Genomic DNA, 23,626 nt, shown 5'->3' with positions numbered 1-23,626 from the left:
GTGTAAAAAGATCAAAAAATATTGATTTTTCATTATCGAAGTTCAAATTTCTTAACTAGATATCAGGCGTCCATTTAAGATTTTAATCTTATCAAACATTTAAATTATAGATTAAAAAGAAAACAGTATAAATGACACAAGATTGTCCATAAATAAGTACATTAGTTACTAAGGACGTAACTGTGCTCGATTAGAATTTGCTTAAAAGTTTTTTAGTGTCTTAATGAGATTCGAGATAAGCTTGTTGATTTTGAGTATTGTTTCATAATTTTTGCATAAAATATTTTTTGCGATAACGAAACTTATACAGGGATCCGTTGAAGGAATTGTGCTTGAAACTCCACATATAGTTCAATTGTATGACTAGTTCATAATTTAGAAAAAATAACTCATAAGGACTATGACGAAAGTGTTATAAATTTTTTTTAAAGTATTTATGCCCAACAGATATAAAATTAAACAGAACCACAGCGGATACCCCCCAAAACGTATAAAGAGTTTAAAAGCAGAAATACACTATACATTTATTTGAAAAACAGTATATACTTTATCGTGTTACATTCTATAACCCGCTTATTAAGATAAATACAAAAAGTTATATAATATCTAGAAATATATAAAATTTACAAAAATACATATTAATAATATATAAAATCATGTAAGGCAAGTAATAAAGTCTTAATTTCAATTTATTATTTGCAGTAAGACTTCTTAGTTATGACTGGCCAAGGAATTCCATAACCAGGTTTATTTAGACATTAGTAGCTTTCAGATTCATTAGAATTGTGAAGCCATTCTGTATGGCATTCTGAACATGTATGTTTTTTTTCTATCTAATAGAGGCTTTTGTGCCAGGAAGTCGATGTTTACGATATTTATAACCCTTTCAGAACGAAAAATAAATCTGTGTATACCACAACCAGAAGTACCTAATCCTATTATTACATAGTCACTGATGGCAACACAGAAAAATATTAAGAAACAAGAACGTCAGGAAATAAGACTCTAGGAAACAAATTCAACTGCTGATCTATCAAATTAAGACGATTGTGTAACATTCATACTGCCTGCGATACTAAGTATTTACGCACGTAATTATTCAACTATTGTATTGAGTAAGCTCCATATTTAAGAATGCCAAAAATATTAATTCTTGATATACCTAATTAATATCGATCGTTTTAAGTGTTTGTGTATATTTTTTTTGCAGCTTAGCAAATATATGCGTAACGGAATTCCGATAAAAGCTTGGATGACCGTTATTTAGTTAGTGGAATTCCGTATTCGTATAGTTTTACTTACCCCGTCTGCCATTACAAATATAATAACAAAATTAAATTAAACACAGCCTTTTTTTTTAATTATTTAATACACTATAATTCAATACAGCTTTTATGTTTAGCAGTCTCCATATTTACTTATCAAACAACTCTCCACCGATATCTTCAAAAGGTCCTATTTTTAAAATACTTTAATGTGTCCTAAGCTATAATGATCATGAAAAACATTAAATATGCTAAAAATAGCTTAAGTTGTTTAAATACTTTTAAATTACATATATAATAGTTATAGCATTCAGAGATGCCTTCTGTTGTTTAGTTCTAAAATATTCTTTATTGCAATAGCGTAAAGGTTTATTTGATGGAATGTTGTTGTGTCGCCCAAGCATAGTATGATCAAATAATACCATGTGCTGGCCGCTGACGGATCTAGAGAGGGGAGAAATAAGGGAGGTTTGGGGAAGAGGAAAATGTTTATTAAGAAAACCGGTTAAAGGAATTTTTAAGGAATTCAACCAATTACTTTCATGTTGAAATTTTTCATATAATAATGACGCCAGACGCCAATACTTAAAGTCGGCTTCCTCAGCCGGCTTGTAATGTTTATTTTACGGTATTTTATTTTTACGGTTTACGGTATTTTACATTTTTAATTAGACTTCGTGATTTAAACAACGAACCGGAATGTTATAAATACTAATTATACATTATAAGGTTGTGTGACACATGTTTTTTTATTACAAACCGAGACACGAGCCCGGCGACCGAGTCTTTTATAACAATAATTTACATTTCTATAAGCCCAACTTTGATTATGGCTGATCAAAGCAGCTGCCCATGCTATTTCTTCTTCAGACTCCACAGTGGATCAAGAAAATTCAGAGGGTCTTTCATATCACCGCTCTTGAGGCCCGGTAGTTGCTTCATTTCCTCGAAAGATTCCCTCGAGAACTTGGTCTTGGCGGAGGTGAGGGAGGCGGTAGAAGGGGAGGGGGAGGGAGGAACAGCTGGCACGGGGGGAAGGAATGACGCTCCGGTCGTTGTGGTTACCGCCTCCCCGTTGAACATTGTTGTCCCTGGATAAAATACATGAATAAGCAAATAGATTTGAATAGACCATAATTCTCTGGCTAATTGTTTTATGATTAATAGCTCACAATAAATGGGTTTCTTTAATGTAAAGTTATTAATATTACCTGAACACAGAACTCCTTGGACGTAAAACAGCACCGTCCTGTACGCGTCCGCCAAATATTTGGTGTCTTCTAGAACGTTTGTACGATTCTCGTAGAGTTTGGCGCATCCCTCCTCCAACATGTCTATTAGAAAAGGAGACCAAAATTTGAATTACAATAAAATAAAACAAATTGTTCATTCACCCATCCCAGTACTAAGCGAGAAAGCTGTATACCCTCAGTCGGTAAGAAAGAGATGGAATGTCAGCTGAGTGACACTAACATGGATAACTTCGTAAAGAAACAGCTAACACACACGCACACATTGATACAGTAGAATCCCCACGCACACACGGAGACAGTCACACGCACACAGCTAACTCACCGCAGAGCTGCACATGGCCGGCCCTCAGCTGACACATGACCATCACGAGTAAGGCCAGCACACTACACCGGCCGGCGCCCGCCGCGTCCAGCACGCACGCCCCGCGCAGCTGGTCACTCTCCCGCCCCGTGTACGACTCGCTCAGCACGCGGTCCGCCAGCAGGACCAGCGGAGTACACACTATCCTGAAAACGACACATTAACACGCCTTGAGCTTGTTGCTTTGCTTCAAATGTAAATCGAACGATATTAGAGGCAGTCTTATTCCATACGTAGAAATGAAGAATGTCCATACTAATACAATATATCTTGTCATCCAAAATAGTTTTGTAGTGTATAAACGTATTAGTTCCATGTTATTCTGCCAGTAAGGTACAAGGTCAACGAGAATATAATTTGAAAATTCAAATAGACTTAATATAATTTTACTATAAGACCGACACGTTTGTCGTACGTCATGGTAAAATCATAATTTCTTAAACTCTATTAATGCAGACATTTGTTCCGTCTTTTTGACGTATTAATTTGGAAACGTACTTGGCAGGATATACGTTTATTTGGTAGTGCTTGACTCTGGAGACATTCTTCCCTGAGGATACCGTGAGATGTCGCTCGCTCCAATGGACATTACAGATGACGTCTTCCAGGGTAACCTTGAGCCCGTCGGCTAAGTCTATCGATTGCCCTTTAGCTGTCGGCCAATAAGCATTTCCTTGCATCTAAAAGTTCAAAAATATATTTGGTTATAACATTCATAGAAACATCACTACGAAAATTCTGTCGCGTAAAAATCATACCTCGATTTCACTCAGAAGACACACAATACAGCTGATCTTATTTTCGAGCATGGCTTTCCAGAACGTTGTGTGCTCATTCTCTTTGGGACATTTCGATATCACGAGGGGAATACACCATGAAGCCAGTTGCTGAAATGAATTATTCCATTTGATGAATTGACATTCGTCTGAATTTAGGATGAAAGTTCTAAAACCGATAGCAAACATTACCTTATAGTATGTAGCGTTGATATACGCATCGGAGTCAGATTTAAGAGTGAGCCTCGAGTCGTCGTAAGGGACCACAGAGGTCGAAGTGCTGGGACAGTACCGGGATGCGACCGATTTTGAACGGCGAGCATTTTCCTTTGACTAAAATTTACTTTATTAGTACTCGTTACAGTAATTATTATATATTTTATTCCAACAAAACAACTCAAAGGAGTACCGAAGCTTTTCACTTCAAAAACTCTAGTGTTTCAATTAAAAGGAAATGAGCTTACCTGAATTTCCTGCAAGTGCTTCCATTTGGCGTCTAAAACTGTCAGCCCGTTAGACGTTTTATTAGTGAAAGTGTCAGTGAGTTTCTGGAGATTTTTCACTTCCTGTGTAAATTGATTTAAGAAAATGGGATCCGAAAACAGGTCCCTTTTTGGAGGTCTATCAATAATTTCTTCTTTGGGCACTGCTATATCGACTGGTTTTTGTTTTGGAACTATGCTAGGCTTAAAGATAGCTTTCTCTGATATTTGGGGCACTTTTATTTCGGGTTTTAAAGGCGTTTGCTCAACAGAAAAGTCAAGTCCCGAGAGGAGATCAAAGGATGTCGGTTCGGTCTTTAGTTCTTCTACTTTAACACTACTGGGTTTCGGTTCATCGACCTCTTTGGGAGTACTCTCGACTGGGGTTTGCTGATTTGTATGCTCGACGGGTGTCGGATTATTCGAATGCTCAGTCACATTTTCCTTCGCAGTTGACACTGGAAAGGAAAAAATAAAAATCACAATGTTTTCACAATTATTTATTTCGAATAAGGTTACAACATTTCGCTACCTCTATGACACCATCTACATTGTTAGTATTCGAACCTAGTGTATATTAATGTGTACAGTTACTTACCTTGATTGTTGGCATACGAAACGCTCGTGTACTGCGGCTGTCCTGACTGAATATACGTAGAATTGTTCATATTAGCGCCATAGTTCGTTGTTATCTCCGAAGCATACGATTGAGTTACCGGTTGACTTACGAATTCGTTCGCTTGGTTGGTCGTAGTGAGATATCCGTACGGCGGATTGTAATAATTTTGTGTATTGCCGGCTTGCGGAGGAACATCTTGCGGGTTTTCCGAAGGAGATTGAACGGTTTGACAAACTCCAGCGCTAGTATAAACTCCAGGAACATTCCAATTTGATTCCTTGGTATGTTCCTGAGGGTCTGCAGTGCTCTGGCCGTAGTTTGTGAACGAGTTTTGTGAACCGTAATTATACTCGTAATTGCCTGTTGCGGAGTTATAAACGTAGCCGGGGTGGTTTTGATAGTTCGGTCCATGACTGGTATTCATTGAATCCGTGTACTGAGTAGGTGCTCGATAAGTTTGATCTAATACGTAGTTTACCGCAGGGTTGTAGTTTTGATAACTCGGTATTGTGGACGTTATCGCCTGACCGGTAACATGCGACTTGATAGGCTTGTCCATTGCGTCAATTTGTGACAAATTTGGATCGATATATGATACAGAATCCGTTGGATTACTGTAAGTTTGTCCGATAGAGAAAGCTGTCACGTTTGTGGTAGAGGTCATGGGGCTTCCTGCATTTGTGTAAACATAGCCCTGCGATATAGTCTCATAGGCACTCGAATAGCCGTATGGAGTTTCTGGATTGAAGGCTGACACGGACGTCATGACGGCAGAAGAGTTCGGAATAGAACTCGGGACATTTTGCATGGAATTAGGAATGTGTTGCATCGGATTATTAAAATTTTGCATAGAATTTGCGAAGTTTTGTGTTTGGTAGGGGACATTTTGCAGAGGATTTACGTTGTTTTGCATAGAGCTAGTAATATTCTGCATTGGATTATTAACGTTTTGGATGGCATTACCAGCACTTGGCGTGGAATTGGCAATATTTTGGCCCGATGCACCGAAATTTTGAACAGTATTTGCTACACTTTGCATAGGATTGTTCATATTTTGCATAGCATTTACGGGATTATGAATCGGAGTACCCATATTTGGTAACACGTTTGATACGCTTTGCATGGGATTACTGACATTTTGAACCGAGTTGCCAAGATTTTGCATGGGGTTTGCCCCATTTTGGACAGGATTTGCGAAATTTTGCATACTTGTTGCTGGACCGAAATTTTGATTTGGGGCAGGACTAGCTGCAGCTGATGGAATATTTGGAGTTTGAGAAGTGTTGGGCATATTGGACATCGCTTGTCCATAATGTGTCATCGGATCATACGTATAGTTCACGTTGCCATCAGCGGGTAGTTGAGATTGTACAATACTAGTATTAGAATTCTGTCCGGCGTGGCTGTACGTCGGCATATTAGAAGTGAACGATTGAGGATACTGAACACTGTAGTGTGTTTTCGAATATTCACCGCCGTAACTTATCGGCTGTTCCACTTTCTGTCCGGATATCTGCATTTGAGCAAACCCTGCGTTAAAATCCGTTTGATTGTATTGCATGGATGCATCTGGCGTTGATGGCATTTGGCCATAAACCTGGCCGGTGTTGGGATCGGTGTAGCCGCATTGGTTAGGGTTTTGGTTCATGTTTCCCAGATTGAACATATTCGGATTTTGTGAATCCGTAACCAGAGTAGCATTATTGTTCGTTGCGGAGTAATAGGGGTTTGTGTAGGTCTGATCAGGAATCTGAGATGAGTACTGAGATGGAGTATACGAGGTATAACTGTAGTTTTCCTCGGGTTTGCTAAATTTGTTCATCGAATATTGATAGCTAGTCGGTGCCGCATAAGGTTCGTTTTCCTGTGGAGCGTATGGAGTACTATATCTTGCGTATGGATTCTGCATATTTTGCATCGATTGAGGCATAACCACTCCATCTGGTAAATTAGGTTGAGGCACTTCTGTCGCTACGGAAACATGAATATCTATAAGTACCCGAAAGTTTTAAGAAAACGTTATATATACATAAAAATTGGAATATTCTTATCATTATTATGTACCTTCAGATCCAACGGGTGTCGGCCGAATCGAAGTTGGATATATCGTTTCGGGATAGTAAGATTCATTAGACAAGGGTTCCATTTGAGCTGCAAGAATAAAAATGCGATACTTAATAACGAGAATTTTCGTTATCACTCAATGAAGTTATCTAAATCTTCTTTACCTGGTTGAGGAATCGCATTTCTCGCAAGACCTCTATTCTTCATGTACGGAAGGTAATCCTTAAGCTTAAGAGTTCCACCACTGCTTGGAATCGGGGGGGTGTCGATGTTCTTAACTGAGGCCGATGTGACTGGCGTTGATGCTGTATAGAGAAGGTTATTAGTAATTACTTTCTGAATAAACGGATTCCTGGCTTCTGACGTTTAAACAAGATTTGCCGTACTGGGTTTTCTGGCACCATTTCTAATACTTCTTCGATTTCTATAGCGTTATAGTATTTTTATTACATGGTAATGGAAATTAGAATGAAATTGTCGTGAGTTTTAAACGTGGGTATAAATCGAAAAATTAGTGACGTCACATCAAGGAATCAAGGGGGGATCTGAAAATGGGATCCTCTGTGGATAAGAACGTAAGAATGGGTTGATAATCGTATATTCATAATTTATGTATGAATAATCCCTAATGGATAGTGATGTAGGAGCCAGCGATGTAGGAGCCAGCGATGTGCAGCGTATAGTGATGTACTCACGACTATGTGCGGCTACCAGCTGTGCTCGTTCCTCCCTCTGAACCTGACACACGGACTTGAGGCGAGCGAGGAGACCGGACACGTTGTGTGCCAACTTGCGGTAGAACTCTAAACCTTTCTGAGATTTGCCTAACAGCTCCGCGTGCGTATCATAGGAAGTGACCAGCGCTGTGGAATAGAGATACCTTCATGATAAGATGCACTTTATTATATAACTATATATAAATGATAGAAAACCTCACTGACCGTTGATAAGACCCTCGCGTTTTCTTAAAACGTCGGACAGCAGACGTCTGGAGTCACCGTATGAGGCGTACAGTGACGTCAGCTTATTGATTATATTTTCTTGGGCTGCCAGGTTTTGTTCGATTATTTTGACCTGACAAAGAAGATGTTAGTCATATATGGGAATATTATATTACAATTCACGAACCAAAGCAACAGTCGCGATACTAACAGTCGGTGTGTGTTTGTCTATTTCTCTCTTGAAGATCTCGTCGGGCGGGTCCTGGCTGGCTAGCAGCTGTGCCGTGACGTCATCGTCAGCCAGCGCCGTCCGCAGCTGTTGCAGCAGAGAGTCACGCTGAGTCTGCATCTCACGAGCCTTGGACACCACACGACGCATCTCCGACATCGTTTCGCGATCAAGACCCTCTAGTAATAAAAGCTTATTTATAACTTGGTAATAATATTGTTTACATACATTTTATTGATAAACTAAAACATTAAATTTATTTAACTATATGAAAAAAAGATTTGTAATATTGCCATGCAAATACATATAGCCTCGATATATTGCTTACTACATAATTTTCAGTATATTCAAACTGCCACACAATGAGCTAATGTATTTTAATACTTAATTAATTTATTAATGATCATATATAGTCGCACCTATATTATCAATGCTGGGTATCTTGCTCTGCAGGACATCCAGCGGTTGGGACAGAAGCCTCAGGTTGGCGATGTGAAGCGTCATAGCCTTGTGTAGCACCTGGTTGCTTTCGTTGGTACGTGTGTGAGCCTCTTGATACTTGTGGTACTCCCGGGATATCTCCGTCTGGACTATTGAAGGTGGACGAGGACCCATTTGCTTTTGGTATTCTTTCTCTTTAAGTGTTTCATCCTGTAAAATATAAATATAAGGGCTGAGTTCTCTGCCTTACCGCAATTAAACATGGTTTGGTTAGAGATAACCTTGAAATTTTGTTCCTTGAGAAATTTATAATATGTACTTATATAAAATACTGACATTTTGACTTCATACAAAATACAATCTATTGGCTCCGTTTCTTAGGAAGCTACACATTTTTTTTTTATATAAATGATTAAGCACCAGTAATTCCGAAGTCTCAGCTATACTTAAAGATCAGTTTTATCAAAATCCGTTAAATATATTTTGCATGAAAGAGCAGCAAATATCCAAACATGCTCAAAAACTTTAACTTGACAATATCTGTAGGATGATAATGAGTGTGGTGTCACCTGTATGAGTGTCTTGATTTCATTAAGGGAATGCTCCACATCACTTATAATTTCAGCCAGACTGTTCATGGAGTCCACCAGCTGTTGAATTATTTCTGTTTTTGCATTCATTGCGGCACACCTATCGACTATTTCTTGCGGAATTCTGTGAAAAAATTTTTAGGATTAATAGTCAAAAATGTATTTGATTTTTATTTAAATTATTTATATCAAGATGTGTGTATAACTTATCATCATTAGACTAGTTTAAGTGATACATTTATATAGCTAGAAATTAATTGAAGAAATAGTATGGAAAGTAACAATATGCATGGAACAACATAACAGCGTGTACAAGAGTATTAATTATAGAAAAAAGAAAAGACATGCTTATAAACTTAAACTTAATACATTCATACAAAATATACACGCTGACAGACATTTACAATTAATACATACATAAAAAAACTAATACATACAAATATATTATCAATACCTGCATATAAATATAATATAGCATAGTATGCAAAACTAAATTAATCATTGATATCAAGGTGAGTGACTCGATCTGTTTGTCTGATAAATATCTGATAATAAAAATATGCTCCAACAAAGTATGTAAATAATACAATAAAGGTTCGTCAACAGAGGATATATGTTCATATTATGTATAGTACAAACTTTTGATCCGAATCAACCACATCCAACTGGTCCAACTGAAGTGAAGACATGAACTCGGTCAATTCCGTGTTCTTGGTGTCAGTCTGAGCTACAACATGGCGCAGTAGCTTCGCCTTCTCTTCAGAGTACATAGAGGAAGCCTCATGAGCCCCCATTGGGACCAAACGCGAAAATATATCTTGTCCAGCGACCTGCAATCGTGGGATGGATCACTTTCAAGAATAATTCAAGTCAAATAACTATAAGGCTATCTATACAAATATTTGTAATTTTATCTATGTTCCAGATTTTACTTAAAAATGTTGATAAGACATATGTTTTTTAAATTCATTTTAGTCAATAATAAGAACAATATAGAATTATTAGAGTCATTCACCTCAGGATCATTAAAATTAATTGGCACAGCATTAACCAAGCACACAGGCTTGAGATCTGACAACATATCTTTTTCCGGAACCTCTTCATGATAAATAAATTCATTCTCATTCTTAGCTGCCTTCCGTTTTCCCTCCACGACATCATTAGTGAATGTCAGAGCTTCCTGTGTTACTTGTACTGGCTCAATGTACTTAGCAAGTTTTCGTGCTTCAGCTAATTTGTCTACAGCTTGTTGGTAGAAAGCGACCCTTTCACCCATTTTCTGCTGTTCTTCAGCATGAATACCTATTAAATTATGAAAATTTAATTAATAAGGATACAGCGATGATTACTTCAAACAAGTAAGAAAAGCACTGCACCTACAAAAAGCGTTTCATATACTTTTTCAGCTAATGAAACATAAGAAATTGACAACATACCATTCCCTTGTCTTTTTATAACTTCACGATCCTTCAAAAAGTAGGTTGTAAGAATAGATATACTTACCTTGGTACAGACAAACAATACAGCCAATATAAAAACTTTTGAATGACAAGTAGCGATGCCAGTAGTTGTACAATTTAGTGCCAATTATTTCATGAATGTTGTCAGTTCCGGTTGATTGTCCCAGCAATGCAAGAGAATTTTTATAGAAGTACAACACTTGTGTTGCAACAGCACCTAGAGATGAAAAAAGTCATGAAAAACAAATTATCTACATACATACAATAGTATAATGCACTTGTTGATTGATTCATAATATATTTTTTAAGATACATTTGAAACTAAGGAATTATAATCCTCATTACATGACAACACAAGCTGTTTATTTTAAATATTTTAGTTGTGTAAGAAAAACAATTTTATACTTAGTAAAATTTATGGTTGCCAAAAATAAATAAAATATTTACCAACAACATTTGACTTTCTTGTGTCTTGGATGCTCTTATCTAGAATGCATTCTTGGGCCTGGGCAAAGCATATCTCTTGGAGAAACTTCAAGATATCTGATGAGATATCAGCGCCCGGAGGTTGTGGGTATTGTTCCCTCAAGTGTTGGAATGCCCAGGCTGCATACTGATAGTGTTGGCAAGCAGACTTAAGACTATCTCCTGTAGTTCGAGGCTCTGATGATCCAAGCTGGGTATGCATAGCTCCAATATTGTACAATATACAAGCCATTTCAAACTTTACACCACTGAGTGAACAAGTCATATTGGCATATAGATCCTTCCTGCAATGATATTATTAAACTAAATAGTTGAAAAAGGGAATGAATCATGAATTTACATTTAAAAAAAACAAAAGAAAATGACAATTCAGAATTTGGTACTCTTATATCATTCTAAACTAGACAAATCAATTCACTAAGATTATTATTATGTAAATCAATACTTAGAAGTAATTCAATTATAGCAATTACCATGCAAAAGTGCAAGCTGCGGGTTGACCTTTCGCCATTGGAAAACGACTTTGCATAGCTCGGAGCTGGCAAAAATATCTAATTAGAGCACTTAGTCCTGGTGAATCGATAGTAGGTCTGACGGCAGTGGATCGAAGACTTTCTAGTTGATGAATTTCATTTCCGTAACTATCGGGATCTTCTCTATATACCTCTGCTATATACTGCAAATGTACATGAAATTTAACAAAGAAACCACCAGTTAATGATTGTTACAAAGAGTATCAAATCGCTTACCTGTTTTAGTTTAGGACCAAAATGCGTAGTTTCAGGGCTTACTTTCAGTTCGAAACTGATTAACGGTAATTTAGGAACCGCCTCCATTTTTATTATCCTTTTTTAATCAATTCATACAAATAAAATATATTTAATTTCGTCACAAATTAGCTGTTTTGCAGTAGCACTGTCATTTTTGTTTGGATGGCTGATAAATTGATACCAATTCCCAATATCAATGACAGCACAGTCTTAGTCACAGACTTCAGATAACGTAGGTATAAAATACCTACACAAAGAAAGAATAAACTAGTCTCTGTCCTATATTTCATCTGAGTACAATTTATAGCTAATAATTATAATATCAGTTGTTAATTTATATTGTAAAATTTACAGGTTTAAAATTTGTCCTTGGGTATCCCGGTCCCAAAACATAATTTAAACTAAATTATTCTAATTAGACTTGAAAATACTACTTGAATATTGTTTATAAATAGTATACCATATCATATTAAAATATTTTATAATAATAGATATAAATAGAAGTGTGATCATAAATCTTATGATATACAAAAACAAAGTAATTTGGTACGTGTTTATTCTACTCTAGAAAGTGATTTCAATATATATCTGTGGTCTATCAAATATCAATGTCAGAAAGAATATACGCTAAGCGTCCAATTTTAACATAATAAATTAATGAAAAAGATAATTTACTTTATAATACTAACTAATATTTTTACTTCATGACATATGTAATAATACGGATTGTTTTTCTTCGGTAGCGGTATTCTATATTGCAATGAAAATAAGAAAGCCGAAAGTCAGATACGAGCTGCGTCTCTTTGTTTACTGAAGTTTAAAACTGTTAGTTGCTTTTAATTTCATTGATAATGATGGAAATGCGAAAGGTACAATATTTATTTTAAATATAAAATTCATTAAAAAAAATATCAGTCATTACAAAACCTCTTATCATCTTGTTTAGGAAACGTCTCCTATACCTCCTCAAGCGGAGATCATAGAGGCCGATTTATATAAACGATCATATTTCGGACCTGATGTTCCAACTTTGGAGCTAGAATGTTGGGAGGAAGAGTTATCTGAGGCTCAACTGAAAGCCTATCAGACTGCCACTGAGGAGTATCAAAGTATTCAAAACAAACTTGATGTGATTGTAAAAGATACAGGAGGAGAGATTGTTTACAATGGTGATCAATTTACAGCATACCAATTGCTGGGCAAGTGAGTACTGAATAATATAATATGTTTGTTTAAATATATCAATATTGTATATCTAAGTTATCGTATTAATAGTTTAGGTCTATAGCTAGTCTATATTTTTATATCCTATCTGAAAAAAAAAAAAAATCATTTTTGATGAACTTTTTATTTATATTTTATTTAACTATTTTCTTAAATGAAACTAGTATTATTGTGTAAACTAGGTGTCGTCGTCGACCTCGTCTGCCCGTGATCATGGTTGCTGCAAAGTAACCGAAACGTCGGGATTATGTAGTTTTGAAATAATAAAATCCGCATAGTAAATCCGAACAATACTAGTTTCATTTAAATGAATACTCACGAAAATCTTAGATCTAACTATTTTCTTATTTGAAATAAACTCCTGACCTTATTTGTTCTCCTATGATTTACATACATTATTTATAGTAACTCATTTCAGATTTAATACCACCGCTATCTACTTGTTTCACTGTACTCAAGATGCTTACATCATTAGAAGTTATAAAAATAATAATTTTATCTGTTATTTGACATATACTTATGTTTTGTATTAACTATTTTTTTTTTTGTAAATGTTTTTTATGGCGCTGGATACGAGTCCTTTTGAGAATTTGTATTAACTACAACATCTAATGTTGCCCTATAATGCAAAAAACTTTGACATGTTATTTAATTAATTATGTTATACACAGGTGTTATAAAAAAAAAATTGTTTTAGAACACAGAATTTTCAGTCTCTGTGTATATCAAAGTATATACTATTTTCGTAATTCTATATTTTTATTAATAAAGTCTAGACTTTATGTTCACTTTTTGTTAACAGAGAACATATTATGTCTGATTATTAAGTTGTACACGAACATGTAAATTTTACTTTACAAACCTCACATAAACTACTGAGCGTCTTTGAATGTAACAAAATAATTGGGAGAGCTCATTAATGCTATGAATGAATCTTTGTGTTTGTTTGTGACTACAGGTTTGGTCTACAAAGTTGGTTGCAATATTAACAAGGCATTTTTGGGCACTTGTCACAAATGTTTCTTAACATAACTTGAGAATCTGTGTTATATATTGCACTGAGCAACCAATTTATTTTACCATTAAAGCTCCTTAAGTATATGGCTGATGTAACCAAAGAGTCTTCATAACATGGGGTGTTATAAATGGAACCTACATATAACTTTATATTAATCTTTATATATATAAAGTCTTCACTATTTTGAGCAAATCTTGTGTGTTTTGTTGTCTTCACCAGTATATTGTCACATTTCAGACAACCAGCTCTAAAGGATTTGGAGAGACAGAGTGCTGATATAATCAGATCTAGATCACGTTCCCTCTCCATATGTAAAGAAACTAAAGAAGTCAAAGGAAAAAGAGGTAATATTCATTTTATACTGTTGTTGAATATATTGCTTTTAAATATTATATTTAAATTCCAACCTACATTGTGACTGTTTGGTAATTAATTACAGTGAAAAAATTTTTAGTTAGTAAAATGTTATGAGCTATATAAAATTATTATATTCTGTATTTTTTTTTTAGGTCGACCCAGAAAGAATCGCGAAGAAGATCGGGACTACTCCCCCTCATCAGACAGGACAAAGTCACCCGATCAAAGACATAAGAAGAAAAAGAAGGACAAGAGGAAGTATGATGAGAGGGATACGAAGACCAAGGATAAAACTTTGGCTCCATCCAGTAAGATTACACTTTGTATCTCTGGGACATTTGTATTACTGTAACACTAGTCCCTTCCCGCGACTTCGTCGGCTTTGTATTCGGTTTTGTGTTTACAGAGAATTAATAATGTTTATTTAATGTAATAAATTTGTAAAACGATCATTAGCGGGTTATATCCTATGTCACAAGACTTCACGCTGTTAAGGCTGTTGTGTTGTGTGCAAACAATATGGACCAATAGGATGATTATACCTTGTATTCCTATGTCAAAGCTACTTTCTTAGAAAATTTCATCTTCACGTTCAGAATATTGTTATATACAGGCTTACAAGATTTTTCTTTCATGCTATAAGTAGGATATAGTAGAAGATATTTATTTTTAATGTACTCTGTCCAGATGTTCACAGCGTTGTAACAAACGTCCGGCCGTCCGAGGCGACCGCCATCGGTGGCTTACTCACCGGCAGCGCGACCAAAACGACGGCCATAGTCGACTTGACCAAGGAAGACGGCAACAAGAATGTGGCCGATTCCAGAGAGGTGTCGTTCAATAAACTGCAAGGTGACTATAACACGCAACACACATTAAGTTCAATACGGTATTGATGAAATCCGTAAAAAAACACCTATTTTTTTTTCCGTTAACATTAATATTACCCGTCGAGAGTTTATAGCGATAAATCTGAAAAATTCTAAAGTCCTAAAAATTGTACCTAAGATCGTGTCCGGTAAAATTAATGCATTTTTGTATTGTTACAGGCAAAACATTCCCGTCGTTGGTGGTGGTGGCCCGGCCGTACCTGCGTTCCAAGGACGCGGCCGTGCCCGCTGATCGCGCGACCCTCGATAGTAAAGTCAAAGCGGTTCTCATCCACACTCCCATGAAGTTCACCGAGTGGCTCATACAACAGGGTCTAGTGCGGTCAGAGCAGTGGTGCGCTCTACATCCCGGGAACAAACTCAAGCTAGGTCAGAACTCGTTCTATATATTGTCGTCGTAGATAAAACCAAAAAAAAAAAAAATGCAATGCTGAGAGTGGTTCTATGAATTGTATGTCTACTTTACCATTAACCTAGTTCGGTGTAACCAAAGATCATAAGATTAAATTCAACCCATTAAATAACTCCATGGCTAGAACATTATTCATGCGTATGTTATTGTTTCCAGGTATGTATTCTGACGTGTCTAAGTTCCCGTACTCGGGCGGCTACGTGTGGATATCCGAGTGCTGTCCTACTCGATTCGTCTCCGTGTTCTCGAGCTCTATCTTCGAAGGAGCCACGTTTCCGCCCAGTGTCCTCCTGAAGCTCATATACCACTGGGCGTGTCAGACGAACGTTCAGAACGTCGTCCAATGGGTCAAAGTTGACAATCTATACGTCAAAGGTCTGTTTACTTGGCTGAGAGCGGTTTGCACGTCGGCTATACATCAGCACATGGGTCTGCTCGGCGGCCCGGGGAAGAAGGTTGAAGTTGGAGTCATATCTTTGGGTACTACCAGCCATGATGGCACACAGAGACAAGTCAAAGTTGAAGTGTTGGGTGTGCTGGATCCCGTCGAGAAATTGGTATGATTTTAGTTTACATCACATCTATTTCCCTATGAAGCATTCAATAAAAATATTAATTTACCATTCCAGATTCGCCTTCGTGCGGTGGAGCCGTTGGCGGAGTACGAGAAGAATTATAAGAAGCGTTTCCAGAAAATTCTGGAGCCTCTCACCACTTGGGTCCATCCGTCGTCTATAATTCTGACGGATCTGACCGTGGACAAAGGCACGCTTGTGTCCATGGGCTTTAAGACGGTCCACCAGTCCTCGTCTCACTCCGACCAACCCATGAAGTACAGCAACGCCAATATCATGGAATATTTACGACGTATCGTGCCGAGAATGTTCCAGAACACTCTGTCGCTGCTCTCCAGGCAGATTATACAGCAGTTCCTCGACGAACTGGTGTGGAGAGAAAAGTGAGTTATGTTTTTCATATGCGTATTACATAGCAAGAAATACAAGTTGTTTTATGTAAAAAAATCTTGGAATTGGATTTAAAAAAGTGAAAATTTGATAAACTAACCAAAAACTGTAGTCACTTAGAGGGCCATGTGGTTCACTGACGCGACAGCATTATATTTATCCGATAAGTCACTCGTGTATATAATTTTTCACATTAATAATTTTATATTGTCAGGTTCGGTGTGTCTCCCGGGCAGGCGTTCGACAACATAGTGTCCCACATATCAGAGCAAACAAAATTGGACGCTAAGGACCCCATCACTATACGGCTCTACAAAATCGCTTCTAATCCATTCAAAAACTGGAAGTACCCCAGCAAGGTGGGACTCATATATTACCTAAGAGTTTTTAATCACAGATCTAGTTACAAAAACCTAAGAAAAATATTTTTTTAATCATCTACTAGCTAAAACTTTTTTTTTATATAGAAAAAGGATAGGTCGGAAGAATCTTTAGAACCGGAAGTGAGAAGCAAGCGCGGTAGAAAGAAGAAAGAGCGCTCGCCCTCACCGCCGCCTAAGAAGAAGAGAAGTAAGACTTATATAGAAGACGAGGACGACGAAGAGGTGAGACGAGATTAATAAGAAATAGCATATGTTGCCATGTTGAGGGACAAGCAATATTAAACTTAAAACGATTTCGTTAGTGTCATTTTATTTTCTATGTTATATAATTGTTATATATATAACTTTCATTTTCCCATACAATGTATGTGTAAAGCAAACTGCTTAAAAAAAAAAATTCTTTCAGAACTTAATACTCATGTAAAATATGTAAAAAAAATTATTAAATTTCCAAGAAACGGTAAACTAAAAATTAAATTTAGTTAATAAATCAAACCGATAGGTTAATATACAAAAAAATATTGTAGCTATACATGATCACACATAATATAAGCTCATAGAGAACGAAATAAAAATATCATTCAAGTGTTTAAAATAGATGCAAACGTCACCAACTATTCATCTGTTAGTAAAGCGTATCAAAACAATCTCCAGATTCCACTGGCGCTGCGGCGGTCGAAAGTCAAGCAAGAGAAGAATAAAGACTCCGACGGCCGGCGGCGCAAGGCGCGGGCTTACGTCGAGGACGACCTGGACGACGTGCCGCTGAAGAACATCAAGAAGGAGGTCAAACACGACGACACCGTCTCCCTCGAGAGGTTCTACTACGGCAGAACGACCGAGGGCCTCGCCGAGAACATCGCCATAGCCGTGCAGGTGACGGGCCACAGATATCACATTCAATAGAATATTCACTGATACGAGCGGGACTCGGAATTCACCACTCGAGCTGTGACTAAGCTATGATTCAAGGGTGCACGAACGAACCAAACACTATTGTAAGAATTTTATTAGGTAATCATTTAGTTTGGAACTACCGGATTATTGGATATCATTTTTTATTTTCTATAAAATTTAGACAACTTCCGTTAAACATTTTGAATCTACGTCTGATCGATTTATCAGTGATGGTGATCGAATGCTGCTGCGTTAAAGAACTACCGCTAGAACTAATCCCCATGAGGTCACTGTCATATTCTATGAAGTATTCTCTGTTCCAGTGTCCGGCGTGTCAGGTAGAGTTCAACGAGTCGATGTCGCTGTGCGTCCACCTGTGCGGGCACGTGTCGCGGCGCGCGGCCGGCGTGCTGTGCGTGTTCTGTCAGAGCATGTTCGACAGCGAAGCAGAGCTGAGCGAGCACCTCAAGTGTTCTCACCCCGTGGACACCAAGTCACCCGAACTCTTCACCTACGCCTGTCTCATATGTGAGGTTAGATCGCTCTCTCACTAAAATGTATTATATTTCTCGTACAATATTTAAAAAGTTATGTGTTTAATTTTTAGATTATATATGTTGAAAAAGAGAATCATGTAATGTGACCTCAGAATTTATATTTTATTTGGTTTTAATTTTTTTTTACACCGTGTGGTCTTATTGTATATTTTAATTTTTTTACCCTTTTTAATCTGATAATTTAATATTGATCCCTCCTAGCGAACTTTTGTACGTACATAGTAGTTACTCTAATATTTAATAACTACTGCACTGATATATATAAAGTGGTAACAATCATAATAGGTACGTTTCGCGGCGGTGCTGACCCTGGCGGCTCACATGCAGAAGGCCCACTGTCCGCGCGAGCTGCCCTACAGCTGCGGCTCGTGTCCCTACCGCGCCTCCGCCCACCGCTCACTGCTGGAACACGTCATGAACAAACATCGCCGGTCCGACAAGCTAGTCTGTCCGCACTGTCTCAAGGTCAGTATAATGTATATACCACACGGTCAAACAAATTATACGTAGCCTGAGATTAAAATTCAAACAGATAATAAAAAAAATCATAAACCTTAGCAAAGTTCGAATCTGGAACCTCCGGCTACCAGAATACCGCTTTGCCAATGACGCACGAGGCATGTTAGATCAATAAATTTGAAAACTAGTTTGAAGCCTAGTTTAAACAAAATAAACAATATGTTCATGTCAGATAAACAAATTTTCATCCAAACAAAATTTTCCTGTCAAACATCCAAACAAAATTTTCCCGTCTCAATAACATGCTTTGAAGACGTAATTGTAAAAGGACTATGTATTTTTTCTACTTCTTTTTCAAAACTATCAGTTATTTAAAAGTGACTTAAATAATCATGCGTTTTGTAAAGTGGAATTTATTTAATTCAGTTTCAGTATAAGTTTTAAGAGGTCTCACCAAATACTGAAATACGTATAAAGTATAGGAATACGTTAATATTGTGAAATTAAAATCCGCGTATATGGACTTTGTTTTCAGATGATTCCAGTGTACGCCGACGGATGTGAACTGACAGCCAACGTGCTCCTCTACATGGACCATCTCAAGCAACACCAGGACAAGGAGCTGGAGATCAAATGCACGAGATGCGTGCTGAGATTCGTACATCTCGGTGAATAATGCAACTTTAATTACAATAAAAAAATATTTAAATACACACATTAATATGACCAATTTTTCAGGACAACTGAAAGAGCATCAGATTCGCGACCACAACCCGTGCGAGGAGGTCCTGCCTCTGTGTTCTACTGAGCACTTGATTAACCTGCCCAAGGTACATATCTTCATATTAATCTACAATTAATTTATAATAGTATTTGCTTTATATAAAAATATATTATTTTCAGAACAAAGCCCGCCCTCCCATCAAGGACGTCGCGTGTCACGCCATCAGCGACACGTATGAAGGTGTCACGTTGTTCCTACAGGAAGGTCTTCTGTGTCGCGAGTGTGACACGCCGCTTGACAGTGACAAACACTTCCTGTTAGTATAACCACTTTATAAAACGACGCTGCGAGCATTTAATACGTTCAGGTTTATTAAGTCACTAGAGACACGCAATTTTTTCTTCTTTTACATTAAAAACACTCATTAATGCTAAAAATATTTTTTTGGTAGTGGCCTGGTGATAATATAGTGACATCTTTTTACCATTTCTACACTTTCTAATGGATAAAGGAGGTTATAAAAGAGAGTTAAGATAAATAATATACCAAATATTTGATCAATAATAAACTATTATCGTAATGTTCACAATATACAGCGGTCGCACGTCGTGCAGCAAGTGTCCGTATGCTACATCATGTTACCGAGCGATGTTGAGACACAGTGGATACTGCGCCGGCCCACATTCACTCGAGGCCGCCCCTAGACCCGCGCCCATGCTCTACTGCGTATGTGAATACTCTACAGACATAGGTCAGCTTACAGTGGTTATACGATATCAACTAATATTCACTCTCAGTATCTTTTATAGATTATTTCCATGAAGTATATATATATATATATATCTAATGATATACCAGAAGCAAATATGCACGAATATAAAATATGTATATATCAATAACGAACAACAGCAGCAAAATAAACAAAATATCAATTTTGTTATCACAAGAAGGCATTTTAAAAATACATAAGTAGTGTTGACAGTTTTATTGCGAGGATTTATATTATGAATGAGAAAGCCGGAACAATAAGTATTTAGTTTGCCGACGTAAGATTTGTAACCAGTTCGTATATGTTTGCAATTCTGTATGGAAAACTTTTTTTTGTTGTAATATAATAATATTCCAGGCACGGACATGCTGTCCCATCTTCTCGCTACACAGCACACAAGCGCTTACTTAAGTGAGGAACTTGCACGAGCCAACACCGTCAGGGAGGAACCAAAACCAGCTGATGAAGTGGAGCCTGTGAGTCTCGGCTAACAGTAATTACTCATACGGCTTTACGATTATAAAATATGTAATCATTTTGTTTATATATTTAATGTTTTAGCTTGTGGAGAACATGCCAGCTATCCCAGATTACGCTCCTCCATCGGTCATCAACACTCAGCTGTCTCTAGATGATCTTGCTCCCCCTTCAGTTTTACAACCTGATCAGGTGTGTACTGTATTACATAGAGGAGTAATACAACCTAAATAAAATAAAACAAAATAATTTATATCATATAAAAACTTTTTAAGCATGATCAAGAACTCCTGAAGGACGCATATGACCGCCCCCTGGCAACACCAAGACATGAGGAACCTCACTACACTCTGGGAGACTTTGAACCCTTGCCTCAAGAGCCACCTCCCCAACCAGACTTTGAACAACTGTAATCTTACATACGAATCTCTTCCAGAAAATATTCTTATGTCAAGTGTTACAAATATATTCTTTCTAAATAAATGAAAATTGTATGAAAATCAAATCCAGCTCACAAAATAGGCAATATTTAGCCATATGCAGCCTACTAACATACATAATAAATATTATAAAGCAACTTACTGGAGATCAAAAACATCAAACAAAGTCATAACTCATTACAAGATCATTAAAATGAGTTTTCCATAGAGGACTTAATGTCAAAAGGCTTATCAAACAATATTATATTGGGCTTTGGTGAGGTTATAAAGATGTATAATTTAGTAAACAAGATTTATTGATACTTTATATCTTTCTATGCATTATGGAAATGTATTTATGCTTTTATGAGAGTAAGTAAGTAATGTTAATTGATTTTATGGTTATGCTAAATAAAAAGTTGCATATTCATCTTGGCTTTCTTCTTATCTTTTTAAAAGTTAATATGACTTTATTGGTTACTCCATAATCTGTTATCTTGCTGTCATCTTTGTCCAGGGTTAGGCTGTCGTAATTTAAACTATAAGTCTTCCATATATACCTCCAAGATATCTTCACTCTGTTACCCATCCTCTGTTGATATAATTCAAAGTGTCTAGCAACTGCTTTCTTGAGTTCCCTCACTGTTGAATTTTGTGGAACCTGCCAAAAACAAAATCAGAGAATTATAGATTTTGTATGTACTCATTTAAATGAAACTAAGGTTATTGTATACTGCAATGCATAGTAATATCTGGAAATCAAAATTATCATTTCTTTTGTAATGAACCTCACAAGAAGAGTCACTCCACCCAACATTTTCATCGTAATAACCTTTCCTAAACAAAGTACTTGCAAATTAAAAATTCATTGTAAATCTTGAATTTATATGAAAGAAAGAAAAATATTATTTTTTACAGCAACTTATGAAAAAAATTACTTACAATGACTTTCAAAGGTTGTTCGTCTTCCCTTGAGACTATTACAGTAAATGATTGTCCATGTTCAACGGCTGTCTGTATAAAATATAAGGATAAGAGATTTTATTTCTGTATTAAATAGCAAAAATAAAAATTTACACCTATGAAGGTAACACGCTTTTTAGGATCAGGCAGTAGGTGCATTATCATAGCTAGATTAGTTTAATATATTTTTTGTCTCACTAGATTTCTAAGAGGTGACATTACATATTTAGCCATTGAAATAGAATTTTACGTTTCTCTTGGCTGTTCCCTGTGATGACTACCATACGTGAAGGTGAGTAATAAAATTAATTTTATTAACCAATAATTATTATGAATGATCAACAACTTGCAAAAGAAAATTCACTGTATTCCCATATGTACAAAATTATTTCATTACTTGATATATTTTTGTACATGTATAAAATTGGTAATTTGTTGGGGGCAAGTTATTTGTATGCTATGAATCTGTCAATGTTTTACTATTATTCCATGAAAAAAGTAGAAATGTTGCTTCAGATAGCAAATGCACTATTCCTGTTATAATCTCTACACTCTTGCTTTGATGAAATACAAATAAAACGCATCAAGAAGAGAGACACAGCAAAACTGTTCCAATTTTATACTGCGAGTAATAGGAACCACCAAAAATAACCACCATTCTCCATAAGATCATGATCATTTTAATACAACCATTTGTTAGCTATATATTAACACATGAGTGACATTTTTGCTAATGGTTAGTAGAAATTCGCATGACATCCAAAACTAATAACGTCATTATCTTTATATGGAGCAAATGTTGGATTTCATTAATGTATGTATTACTTGAAATTTTAATGTTTAAGAATGTTAATGAAATATAATGTACCTGAGACAATATCTCTTCAAGTATTATATCAGATGGCAGGTCTGATAATAAAGAATCTGATTTAAATAGTGTAGATAATAACGACTTGGTGATTTCCAGTACTTCATCGTGAGAAACTTCTTTAGCAATGCTTATCATTTCATCCATTTTTAATTATATACGTATATTTATTATCATAACTTTAAAATAGAAACATACATTATAATTATAATTATTGCAATTTATTGTAAATAATAACTGACAGTGCCATCATAAGAAAAAACATTCACTTTTCATAATAACACCGGCATTATGAGGTAAACGTCAAAACAACAAAAGTCATACTTCATTAGACTTTTACACATGCGACATTTAGACATTCACTTACAAGATTTCATAATACTCAAAATCTCATAAACCTCAGATTATGAAATTTAATTTTTCATATTTTCTATACACTTTTATTCCATACACATTAAAGAAGGACCACTATAAGATTTTGTAATATTAATTTTTAAATATATTTGC

At 36.2% G+C, this 23,626-nt stretch overlaps 3 protein-coding genes across 6 annotated transcripts; 1 reads left to right on the top strand and 2 right to left on the bottom strand.

Moving 5' to 3' along the window:
* Positions 1 to 2,031: 2,031 nt before the first annotated feature.
* LOC116765262 (tyrosine-protein phosphatase non-receptor type 23) lies at positions 2,032 to 11,956 on the bottom strand. 3 transcript variants are annotated; one of them, XM_061527160.1, is made up of 21 exons: positions 11,717 to 11,956; positions 11,441 to 11,643; positions 10,929 to 11,251; positions 10,525 to 10,698; positions 10,037 to 10,323; positions 9,661 to 9,851; positions 9,001 to 9,145; positions 8,410 to 8,641; positions 7,973 to 8,169; positions 7,762 to 7,894; positions 7,516 to 7,683; positions 6,985 to 7,125; positions 6,821 to 6,907; positions 4,736 to 6,745; positions 4,120 to 4,595; positions 3,848 to 3,982; positions 3,638 to 3,766; positions 3,378 to 3,559; positions 2,841 to 3,025; positions 2,477 to 2,599; positions 2,032 to 2,356 (listed from the first exon to the last, which is right to left on the bottom strand). In XM_061527160.1, exons 1-21 carry the CDS (start codon positions 11,801 to 11,803, stop codon positions 2,121 to 2,123), a joined length of 5,844 nt encoding a protein of 1,947 aa, XP_061383144.1. In that variant the 5' UTR covers positions 11,804 to 11,956; the 3' UTR covers positions 2,032 to 2,120. The 3 variants fall into 3 exon arrangements, with proteins under 3 accessions (XP_061383144.1, XP_032510581.2, XP_032510582.2); XM_032654690.2 differs by having other exon boundaries at positions 3,848 to 3,988; positions 11,717 to 11,955; XM_032654691.2 differs by having other exon boundaries at positions 3,848 to 3,988; positions 4,736 to 6,727; positions 11,717 to 11,955.
* Positions 11,957 to 12,341: 385 nt separating this feature from the next.
* Positions 12,342 to 21,718, top strand: LOC116779482 (uncharacterized). The gene is made up of 20 exons (XM_032673783.2): positions 12,342 to 12,606; positions 12,684 to 12,940; positions 14,217 to 14,323; positions 14,489 to 14,644; positions 15,024 to 15,188; positions 15,386 to 15,595; positions 15,795 to 16,195; positions 16,268 to 16,596; positions 16,818 to 16,962; positions 17,071 to 17,208; positions 17,641 to 17,862; positions 18,207 to 18,416; positions 18,726 to 18,905; positions 19,435 to 19,567; positions 19,638 to 19,729; positions 19,803 to 19,939; positions 20,220 to 20,374; positions 20,750 to 20,868; positions 20,954 to 21,061; positions 21,145 to 21,718. Exons 1-20 carry the CDS (start codon positions 12,589 to 12,591, stop codon positions 21,280 to 21,282), a joined length of 3,420 nt encoding a protein of 1,139 aa, XP_032529674.2. The 5' UTR covers positions 12,342 to 12,588; the 3' UTR covers positions 21,283 to 21,718.
* Positions 20,925 to 23,428, bottom strand: LOC116779483 (U11/U12 small nuclear ribonucleoprotein 25 kDa protein-like). 2 transcript variants are annotated; one of them, XM_061522489.1, is made up of 4 exons: positions 23,120 to 23,428; positions 22,231 to 22,302; positions 21,849 to 21,949; positions 20,925 to 21,095 (listed from the first exon to the last, which is right to left on the bottom strand). In XM_061522489.1, the coding sequence occupies exons 1-4, from the start codon at positions 23,264 to 23,266 to the stop codon at positions 21,074 to 21,076; spliced, it is 342 nt and encodes a 113-aa protein (XP_061378473.1). In that variant the 5' UTR covers positions 23,267 to 23,428; the 3' UTR covers positions 20,925 to 21,073. The 2 variants fall into 2 exon arrangements, with proteins under 2 accessions (XP_061378473.1, XP_061378444.1); XM_061522460.1 differs by lacking the exon at positions 20,925 to 21,095 and having other exon boundaries at positions 21,588 to 21,949; positions 23,120 to 23,298; positions 23,389 to 23,407.
* Between the last annotated feature and the right edge of the window lie 198 nt (positions 23,429 to 23,626).

This window comes from Danaus plexippus, chromosome 2 (assembly GCF_018135715.1).
Source record: "Danaus plexippus chromosome 2, MEX_DaPlex, whole genome shotgun sequence".
NCBI classification, from domain to species: domain Eukaryota; kingdom Metazoa; phylum Arthropoda; class Insecta; order Lepidoptera; family Nymphalidae; genus Danaus; species Danaus plexippus.
The sequence above is the reverse complement of the archived record's forward strand: the minus strand, read 5'-3'. Positions and strand labels throughout refer to the sequence as shown.

Coding starts and splice junctions, on each gene's coding strand:
- LOC116765262 (XM_032654690.2), bottom strand. CDS start 11,803: ATGGAGGCGGTTCCTAAATTACCGTTAATCAGTTTCGAACTGAAAGTA. Junction 6,746..6,820: donor GACACCCGTTGGATCTGAAG/GTACATAATAAT, acceptor GGGTACTTATAG/ATATTCATGTTTCCGTAGCG. Junction 4,596..4,735: donor TTCGTATGCCAACAATCAAG/GTAAGTAACTGT, acceptor TTTCCTTTCCAG/TGTCAACTGCGAAGGAAAAT.
- LOC116779482 (XM_032673783.2), top strand. Junction 14,324..14,488: donor AGAAGTCAAAGGAAAAAGAG/GTAATATTCATT, acceptor TTTTTTTTTTAG/GTCGACCCAGAAAGAATCGC. Junction 20,375..20,749: donor TGAATACTCTACAGACATAG/GTCAGCTTACAG, acceptor ATAATATTCCAG/GCACGGACATGCTGTCCCAT.
- LOC116779483 (XM_061522460.1), bottom strand. CDS start 23,266: ATGGATGAAATGATAAGCATTGCTAAAGAAGTTTCTCACGATGAAGTA. Junction 22,303..23,119: donor TTGAAGAGATATTGTCTCAG/GTACATTATATT, acceptor TATTTTATACAG/ACAGCCGTTGAACATGGACA. Junction 21,950..22,230: donor AACAACCTTTGAAAGTCATT/GTAAGTAATTTT, acceptor TGTTTTTGGCAG/GTTCCACAAAATTCAACAGT.